General features: G+C 38.2%; 1 protein-coding gene across 1 annotated transcript; it reads left to right on the forward strand.

Moving 5' to 3' along the window:
- Window positions 1–365: 365 nt before the first annotated feature.
- LOC136447146 (UDP-glucose 6-dehydrogenase-like) lies at window positions 366–10,148 on the forward strand. The gene is made up of 10 exons (XM_066445843.1): window positions 366–560; window positions 2,932–3,078; window positions 3,955–4,078; window positions 4,398–4,498; window positions 4,610–4,723; window positions 5,049–5,235; window positions 5,768–5,907; window positions 6,382–6,502; window positions 7,056–7,138; window positions 7,531–10,148. The coding sequence occupies exons 1-10, from the start codon at window positions 468–470 to the stop codon at window positions 7,858–7,860; spliced, it is 1,440 nt and encodes a 479-aa protein (XP_066301940.1). The 5' UTR covers window positions 366–467; the 3' UTR covers window positions 7,861–10,148.
- Window positions 10,149–10,237: the final 89 nt, after the last annotated feature.

Here is a 10,237-nt window from a genome sequence, read left to right on the forward strand (position 1 = left end):
TAGACATGATATTAATAATTGTGAATAGCACTAATTTTTTGTTATTGCTGAAATAAACGTTTATTTGTGATTTTGGGTAGAATGTATTTAGCACTTGTGTGCTATATCCTTGGAAGAGTCTACTAAGTGAAGGGGAAGCAGTAGAAGTGAAAAATATCTAAAATAGTACAATAATGTATATTGCACATAACTTATTAATAATTTCTTCAGAATGTAACTAATTTCAAATTTAACTTGATTATTTTTGTGTTTTTCTTGTTTGTTTTCATTACTAGTTTATTTATTTATTGATTTGAAAAACATACTACCCTACTCTACTACAGTGGAATGAGCAAGGGGTGTGTTTAGTGTCAAAGGTCAGCCCTTACGTAGGTAGCAGACGTCCCTTCCGGTTTCCAGTCATCTGTAGCAAAAACCCCGCCGCTAAAACACCACGTTTCCAATTTTCCTCACCAAACGGCACAGATATGACGACTATACGCAAGATCTGCTGTATCGGAGCGGGCTACGTCGGCGGGCCAACTTGTTCTGTGATCGCCTACAAGTGCCCAGATATCCAGGTACGAAAAATAACATGGAAACACATGTTAATTCACTCAACATACTTCAACTTTTTGATGTCCTAGTAATTTACAAAGAATAGCTACTGTGGCCTACTTGGTAAATCATGTGGATTTAATGTAAGACCAGTAGCTTGCAAGCTAGATAAAAACTCACAATTACTAGGATCCCAAAAGAAAACAGAAAAGTCGTTTATATTTTTTATAGTCTCCATATGCGTTTCAAATTTAATCAACTGCAACCATTAAACGTCATTGCTAAGTCCGTAATATGATTACATTTTATTAGTGTTGTAAATGTCTATTGTTCTTGAAAAGTATAGAGTGCCACGACGCACAACAAGTGACCAAGGGGACATATTTTCCCACCGTTTTGTCATCATGCCCTCCAATTAAGTTACCGAATGACGTATATGGTGAAAGTTTCATTTTAAGTTTCATGCTCCGTTGGACGGACGTCACCAAATGTGCACTTCCATACGTCACACTTAAAAGTCTTTTTCTTTATCAGCTTGCTTGGCTTCTTAATATATTTTCTTTTCTTTTCAACCCAAGAAATGAAAGAATAATGCAAACAAAGGTAATCAATTATCTGGTTGCCATTTTAATGAGTTCTTTAAAAAGTACATTTTGTACAACAATGTTAGTCTTAACCAGATTATAGTTTTGTTAGTGCCTGCCTTGCCTTGCCTTGCCTTGCCGCCCTGACAGACCTTATTTGTTCACACCTCTCTTGGAAACCTGTTTTTAATTCTCTTCACTCCAGGAGTTTGTCTAATACCTAACTTGGGTTTCACCATATGGAAGAATTGGTTAATCACATTATGGTCTAAACAGAATTCAAAGTGGAGAACCGTTTTGTACCAAAACCTGTCTAGCTTTAAAAACTGTGTTCAATCAATCAATCAATGAGAAACCCTTCTCATTGGTCAAAATCAATAATTTCTTGATTTGATGGTAACAGGGGCTAAGTAGGCATGTCAATCACCATAGCAAACAATGGCAGCAATATTTGCTCCCCTTCTGTAGGTGTGGTTGGAAAGTGAAAAGCCTTGGAATTTCTGCATGAGTCAGGCTTGTTTTGGGCAGTCCCACCCACCATTGACATTGGGACTGTTACATCCTGGTTTTGACTTTTGAAACATCCTGTTTAACTTATCAACTTTCAAGATATCCTGTTGAGTTGATTAATCGGTAGTGATTTGCTTGGTTATTGGCCCAGACAAGTTCAACTGGAAACACTTTTCAATTTACTTGTATCACAGAATTCATAACAGATTGTGATTTTTAGGAAACTTCATCACTATAACAAGTATGTATTCAGATATTGTACTCTGGACTTAGGAAATAAACATTAAAAAATATTGTTACTGGGTATCAGATATTACATGTCGAAAATTATCAATTACTTACATATCTAATATTAATGTTTTTTATCAATTACTTACATATCTAATATTAATGTTTTTTATTATTTAGGGTGCGAAGCTGAAATTTGTAATCTCAGATTCAACTTTTATAGTATACATGTAGTTAAAAATAAAGCAGTTTTGGGACTGACCTTTCTTCCTAGTAGTATTCAAATATGTACAAAATACAAACAGAAGCCTGAACTGTACTTTTGAATGGACTTACTGTTGTGGAAAGGCTCAAACTCTAGTAACAAAAGTGACTGAAAAGTACACACCCCTACTTCTTTCAGACTCAGTCAACTGATGACATGGCTCTTTTGGCTTATCCATGCGATTTGTTTATTATTTACCGGTGCCCCCATTTGTTAATTATTGCCTTAGACTGCTGTCAATTTTGTGTGCCAATAATTGTAAGTCGTTCTATAGGTCTACTAATGAATAATATTTACTGGGTATGGTCTACTAATGAATGTACATGTATTCACCACATATTGCTTTAACATGTACAGTACTAGATGGATGGTACTGTCTTTAATAGATATATTTGCTTGTCAAACACCATTTCTGAAGTAAATGGATCACCTCAATTGTTTGAATATTGTGGATTGACAGGATTGGAGAAAGAAGATGGTCAGGTGTAACGGGTGATTGACAAGATGGGAAAGTTACTTTGGTCTGGGTCCAAAGTTACTCTCCTAGGATGGTATGGTTGGCTTGATCCGGGTTCAAAGTTGCATAGTACATATATAGGTTTTAACGGCCGCCTGTATTAAACCGGTCAGCGGGGAGGGGCCATCAAAATCCTGGACAGTGGGAGTTTGAATTATACAGACTAAAAGTTGCACAGGCAGGAACTAGCCAGAAATTCACACTAGGAATGAAACAGGAACTTACCAAAAAAATCTGAATATTTCCTAGAGGTATGAGATCTTTGATGTCTTGTTTTTTTGTCTCTCCAGGTGACAGTAGTGGACCTGAGCCAATCCCGTATCGATGCCTGGAACTCGGACCAGCTGCCCATCTTCGAGCCGGGTCTGCAGGATCTGGTGGAAAACTGCAGGGGGAGGAACCTCTTCTTCTCTACTGATGTGGATAAAGCCATTAAGGTAAGGCCTAGGAAAAGCAATGCTGTGTTTTTGGTTACCCGACCGACCCTAACAAAATTAAAAACCTGTCGACCCTAGCACTTTGGAGGGTCGACCACTATCAAGGAACATATGATTTTGGATCTGATATCTTAGTGATTAAAATGCTTTCCAACATGTTCTTCCTATTTCTATTACAATGGAAAAAAGTGATACAAACGGACCCACCAAAATAGGACCCCCTTATGTTGACCCTGTTATGTTGACAGACTGAAAAAAAAAAAACCTACCTACTGACTAATTTTTTTCAAGACATTGATTTTTCTAGGCCTAGTGACTTTATGCCAAGAAAGGATGGCCTTGAAAAGGAGGTCATGTTTTACCAACGTTGCTTTGTTTGTGAATACCACTGTTCAAAAACGTAGGAATGGTCCTTGATCAAGTTGGTGGCAAGCATTGTTAATGATATTGTGAATAGATTTGGATGCGCTTGAAAACGATGTTGTTTACATCAGTTGTTATAAAGGATAATTTGTCTTATTTATGTTTGGATGTATCATATTTTTCTTATATGAAATCCAAGTTAAAAGGGGAAGGGCTAGCAACCCCTCACTGTTAAAATATACCCTGCTACTGAAACAGCAAGGAAACTTGCTGACCTATGTGCCACTATGCACTACATGGGTCTGAACAAAGGAACAAACAAATCAAAATCATACTGACCAACTCTATCCACGAAAATTTTTTTATATAATTTTTTTCGCAGGGAAACATTATGAGGTCGTGATATTTTTACTTGCCTCAGATAGCCACACTGGTAGGTCCCTATCTTGACATTTCCCACATGTTGCTTACACAAGCCCACCTAATCCTTGCCTTGGCCCCTGATTTTCACAGGAGGCTGATCTTATCTTCATCTGTGTGAACACGCCAACCAAGACATTTGGTGTGGGTAAGGGAAGAGCAGCAGACCTCAAGTACATCGAATCAGCAGCCAGGAAGATCGCAGATGTAGCAACAGGTGATAGATTTGTACTCACTCCACTCAGTAAACTCTCTACTATCAGGAAGAAATCTACTTTCTATCAGTCATTCTTTTTAAAGATAAGGAAAGAGGCAAGCTAGGATTGCATGTGATTATGGTACATGTATTTGACGTAGGAAAGTTCCGGTTTAATAGTATTTGTTGACACACTAGCAATGAAATTATATTTTACAAATATGCTGTGAAGAAATTATAGCTGACAATAGGTTGCAGTTTTATACAGATGTGCTAGGTGGTGTCCCTGTACATCCTAGCAATGGTGCACCATTCATGTGTTTGTACATGGTGTCTCCAGGTACTAAGATGGTGGTAGAGAAGAGCACAGTGCCGGTCCGTGCTGCAGAGAGCATCAGCAGGATTCTCGCTGCAAACACCAGGGAAGACATGAACATTCAGGTGAGCATTCAATTTTGACATTTAAGTAGTTCTGTCATGTACTAGTAGTCTTTTACTGAGTCAGTCTTTTGAATTTGAAATTCTTAATCAACTTTTTTCCTTTTTTTCAAGGTCATGTCCAACCCAGAATTCCTTGCAGAAGGCACAGCGGTGAAGGATCTCCTGAACCCAGACAGGGTGCTGATTGGTGGAGAGGAAACAGAGGAGGGGCACAAGGCAGTTCAGGTAGCTCTCTGATTGGGTCATCATGTTTGATTGACAAGCACAAATTTTAGCCCTTAGCAGATATCTGCAACAACTGTTTCCTGGCCAGATTTGTGCCCAACAATACCCAAGCTAATTTTGAAGAGAACAAAAATTTGTTGTTTAATTCTTTATCATATTTTTAAACAACTTAAAGGCTTGTAATATTTGTATTGTAAGAATCATGATGTCCAAGTCTGATAATGTACATGTATTCGGTGTCAGAAGTGGGAGTTTGATGAATGAAGTAAAGTACTGCATTCTGAGGGTTAACAATCACACGTTTAACCCCCTCCCTCCGCCCCAGGCCCTTACAGATGTGTACGCCCACTGGGTTCCACGCGAAAAGATCCTCACTACCAACACGTGGTCCTCCGAGCTCTCCAAGCTGGCTGCCAACGCCTTCCTGGCTCAGCGAATCAGCAGCATCAACTCCATCTCCGCTGTGTGTGAGGCCACAGGAGCTAATGTCTCAGAGGTCGCACATGCCATAGGTGGGTCATGCTTACTGCATTCTTACACTTACAGCAGATTTAATACCACTGTTGGTTGGTTGGTTGGTTGGTTGGTTGGTTGGTTGGTTGGTTGGTTGGTTGGTTTATCTATAAACAGAATAGTTCAGATAGCTTTGAATGTATCTTTATAATTTTTGTGTGCTTAGGCTTTGATTGAATCTTAAAAGTCTTAAGCTTTCAACTTCCATGCCTACAGCCAATTCTAACTTGGCAAAATCTATACTTTCTTAGCAAGGGATTGCATTCTCCAAGTACTACCAAGTTTTGAAAAGTTGATACATTACTAGGATACTGAAACGCACGGGGCGAGTAGTACAGTCTCCTGGCTCCTGGGAAGTGAACCTGGGTTGCCAGCACACAAACCCAACGCACTTACCTCTAGGCTAATGGTCCGGACCAGTTAGACTGGTCAGTAAGTGGCTCTTGAACCACACTGTTACAACACTGTGAATCATTATGTACACTTCTGTGGTACAAAGATTATGACTAACTTTTGACTTTTGCCTCTCAGGTATGGACAGCAGGATAGGGAACAAGTTCCTGAAGGCTAGTGTGGGGTTTGGTGGGAGCTGTTTCCAGAAGGATGTATTAAACCTGGTGTACTTGTGTGAGGCTCTCAACCTACCTGAGGTGGCAGCATACTGGCAGGAGGTAGGAGGATAAAAATTGGGTTTTACTGAATCCTGTAGATAACCTAGGAGGGTAGACATGGGGGTTTGGTGGGAGCTGTTTGCAGAAGGATATGTTAAACCTGATATCATGGTTAAAGTTAAGACGTGTATACATTATACTGTAAATGCAATTAAGTTTGCATGGTTTTTATTTGCGCTATTAGAAAGGCGAAAATGGAGTGTTCGCGGTGGTTTTAAGTCTGCGGCAGCGCTATAGTCACATACTGCTACAGTATTGGATCGAAATGTTTTCGGTGGTTTTAAGCCGTGAAAACCGCGAACTTAAAACCACCGCGAACATTTCTGCATTTACAGTATTTCAACCTTTGTCCTGCTAAAGATGAATCCTTACCTCAGATTTTTCTTTGTTATAGCAGCATTCTGAAGAGGGAGGGTTAAGAATTTGTGTTCTTGAACTAATTTATGTTACTAAACTATGATACCTTATGTACAGGTGATCAACATGAACGATTACCAAAGGAGGCGCTTCACTAACAGAATCATCGAGTGCCTGTTCAACACTGTCACTGGCAAGAAAATCGCCATTCTGGGATTTGCCTTCAAAAAAGACACAGGTACGTCAAATTTTGCCTTAGTTTGTTTTGCATATTCACATCATTAGTAGTGATGTGGTATAATGCTACTGACAAAAAGGAGGTATTGTGGTATGACGTTATTTTGGTATGCATCATTTAAAGCAAAGTCAAATACATCTCTTCCACTTATGAATACCCCTGATATTAAGGCTTGTTCTAATCATTCTAATCCTGCATTTTTGTCAGCAACATCTATCTGATAGAAATCACTAAAGAAAAGGCCCAATAGTGCTTAGGTCACAATTACACTGGTCCCGGCCGGGCTCCAAAGCCACATATTTGGTACCTGGTGTTCGCATGATTAGTTCACGGCTTCTATTTGTCACCGGGTCCCGTGTTGATGTCAAGTCCAAGTTAAAATGATTCAGGGTCCCGGCCGGGCTCAAAAATAGCCCTGCACCCGCAGGGGCCATATAGGGGTCACGTCCAAAAGTGAAAAAAAGAACAGCCCAGAGCTGGGCCCCTTTTTCCAATTCAGACCTAACCATAAACCAGGTGAGGTAAGATGACATGTTTTATTGTCTGCTAACAGGTGATACCAGAGAGTCATCTTCCATCTACGTGTGTAAGTACCTGATGGACGAGGAAGCACACCTGCACATCTACGACCCACAGGTAGGAACGCTTCTTTGTTTCTTGCTCAAACTTAAGGGACACTACAAACTTTCAAAAAATTCAAATGTGTGAAAACAAAATATTTAGGGGTAAAAGTCTGTACGTTTCTGTACATGACCACATCTTTGATTTTCTGCCTGGAAATAAGACAGACAAAACTGTTGGCTAGTTTCTTTGAAAGAAAGGGTAGAATTTTTCAGTTAAATACCCTTTTGATCGCCATCAAAAAGTTCTGTGATTATCTGGCTAAATATTAAATCTACTTCATTTGCTTTATAAATGTGGCACTTGTATACTCTTTTTATAATCTTCTTTTCTTGTTCAAATATTTCTAGTCACAAGAAATGCACTGAGGTATGAGTGTTTGCTAAATGTTTCTTTTCTACACACAGGTGAAGAAAGAACAGATCCTGTACGACCTCAAGCAGCCAATCATATCCGACGACCCAGACCGTGTGGAGAAGTTGGTTACCATAGAAACAGACCCGTACAAGGCTCTGGAAGGGACGCACGCGCTTGTGGTGTGCACGGAATGGGACGAGTTTGTGGCGTACGATTACGAGCGTATTTACAGCAGTATGTTGAAGCCAGCGTTCGTGTTCGACGGCCGGATGATCTTGGACCACGCTTCTTTGCAAGAAATGGGCTTCCAGGTCGAAGTCATTGGGAAGAAGATAAAAAAGCCCTTCTCAAATGGTAACCTGAACGGGAATGAACGCTAAAGTACAAAAGAACAGCGAGCAGCAATTTCAGTAGATAGCTCACAAACAGTCCATTGTTCATGATGTACATGTTTACAGAAAGTTGAAAGTATTTTTGTAAACTGGGTTCACAGGGTTTTTATAAACTGAGCATCCATTGCAAGTAAAATCTTTGCAACAGTATTTTTCAGAATCCATTTTCCATTTGTTGTGAAGTATTTATATCCATTTGGATCAGTGAAACTTCGGAATCCACAACCTGACAAACTATAAGAAGTAGATTAGAACTTAACATGTTGCCACTTGTTACTGTGTGGAACATTGTTTAACTTGAACATTGTTTTATCTTTTCTCTATTGTTCTGATGCCTACTATCTTGCTCATTGTTTTGGTATATTTTGATGTAGTGAAAGTTAAGGGCATAGTTCGATTCTCCCAATGGATCGAGAATTTATGAAATACAGATAGTAGCAAGGAGTCAAGATAATTAGAAATATTTGCTACTTATGATGAGATGAAATGTAAGAGGACCAAAGTGCTCTTTTTCAAAACATTCCACTTTAATCAAATCACACAGTGTAGGTGTCAGCACTTTCTGATGGCACAGTCAGAGTTTCTGGTTTTTCTACTGGTGTACTGGACTAGTTTTTCCAACAACCTGATATGGTGGGAGTAGGCTTCTATTATGCCAAAGTTCTTGTGAAAGACATCTCTTGTATGTTGTTCAGAGACTTTCTAACATGTTGTTCAGACTTTCTCACTTAAAAGATGAGAATGCCATACAGCAGCAGCTGTTGTTCACCAGACAAGCTTGATCCCTAGATGTCAAAGATTTTCCATCAAATAATGTGGTTACAAACACTTTACAAAGCAATACATGTACGTATGCATCTCTTTTTAGACACATGTACTTCAAGTTTACAATATCAACATAACACTGTTGCTGTATCTGGTAGCATCACTGATATAAAACTACTTTTTTTAAGTTTGTAAAAGGCAATTTTCACGGTAAGTTTATTTATTCATAATAGCTTTCACAGCTCTTGCTGCTTAACATATACATATATGCAAACATACTGCTAGGTATCTATTTGGTATATATCACTTTATTTTATTCAGTGTACTTTTATTTTTCCTATATTTTATTCTGGTGTAGGGAGCATACTAATATATTATTCTATGTACAACTGTGTAAGAAACATGCTGGCAGTAACATATTTTGCGAAGTATTTCTTGCATCATATTTACATATTTATGCAAAACTTATATTTTTTTGTTTTATTTCATTTCCTTGAAAATTAATCATTTATGTGGCTTCCATATGATGAGATTTCAGTATCATAATTTGTAATAAAAAAAACTGCAACATGTTTTCAATTCAAAATTTTAGTATTAAAACTTGGGAAAGTATATGCCATTTTAACACACCACCTATGTTGTATCTGGTAGTTAATGAAAAATTCATTTTGCTGATTTTTTATGATATGAATTCTGGCCCCTATCAAAGATTCTGTAACACTGAAATTATATTTCATCAAGTAAAAATTTAGCATAAGGGGATTTGATGCATGCAGTAGGTTACAGAGATGGTGCTTTAAAAGGATTATTATCATTGTTCTCAAAGAAATTCTACATGTTACAGTTTGCATCCATATTGTTGTGTTGGGCCCATGTTTCAGTTAATGCATTTTGAAAGCCATGATACTGTTAGTCATGGATCAAAACTACATAAAAGCAATGATATACAAGCTCTATATTTGTAATGCTTTGAAGAAATTCTATAGAGGTGCATTATTTACTACTACATGTTGTATATGTTAGATAGTAACTAAGTATGGCCTGATTTATACACAAGTTTTCGGAGTCAACTCAGGGCTGTGTATGAGGACCTTTGGGCTGCTCAAGTGGAGTTTTCCTACCAGAAAATGCTACTTGAGTGGCCTAGGCTTCTCCTTGCACAGTCCCGAGTTGACTCCAAGTGGACTCAAATTCAAAAACGCATGTGTAAATCGGACCAATGTATACATCTTATAGTCATGTAATACTTAAGTAGGGGAGAGACTTGCTGCATTTTCACATGTAATGTGATTATTGCATGACAGTAAATTGATTTCTACAAAAAAGTCTGTTTTTATGCATTAATTACCTTTGCATGTGTGGATTCTCTCCAGCAATTATTTGTTGGTAGTTCGAATCAATCTTGCACTGCAGCGGCAAAATGCACTGAAACTATTTCCCGCATGATAAACTTAGTACAGCAATGCTAGATTTATGTACTACTTGCAATAAATGAATTCTTTTTACATGCATTTTCATTGAGAGGGTTTTTGAATGATATTTGTAGTAGCTATATGTTTGAATTATTTGTAATGAAAGAATATCTATGTCCTACCAAGGA

This window comes from Branchiostoma lanceolatum, chromosome 13, assembly GCF_035083965.1.
Source record: "Branchiostoma lanceolatum isolate klBraLanc5 chromosome 13, klBraLanc5.hap2, whole genome shotgun sequence".
In the NCBI taxonomy this organism is placed as follows: Eukaryota; Metazoa; Chordata; class Leptocardii; order Amphioxiformes; family Branchiostomatidae; genus Branchiostoma; species Branchiostoma lanceolatum.

Bases quoted from the DNA above. Each gene is read 5' to 3' on its own strand.
- LOC136447146 (XM_066445843.1), top strand. From the start codon at position 468: ATGACGACTATACGCAAGATCTGCTGTATCGGAGCGGGCTACGTCGGC. The intron at 3,079-3,954 runs GTAAGGCCTAGG...TGATTTTCACAG, and splicing joins ATGTGGATAAAGCCATTAAG to GAGGCTGATCTTATCTTCAT. The intron at 4,079-4,397 runs GTGATAGATTTG...TGGTGTCTCCAG, and splicing joins GATCGCAGATGTAGCAACAG to GTACTAAGATGGTGGTAGAG.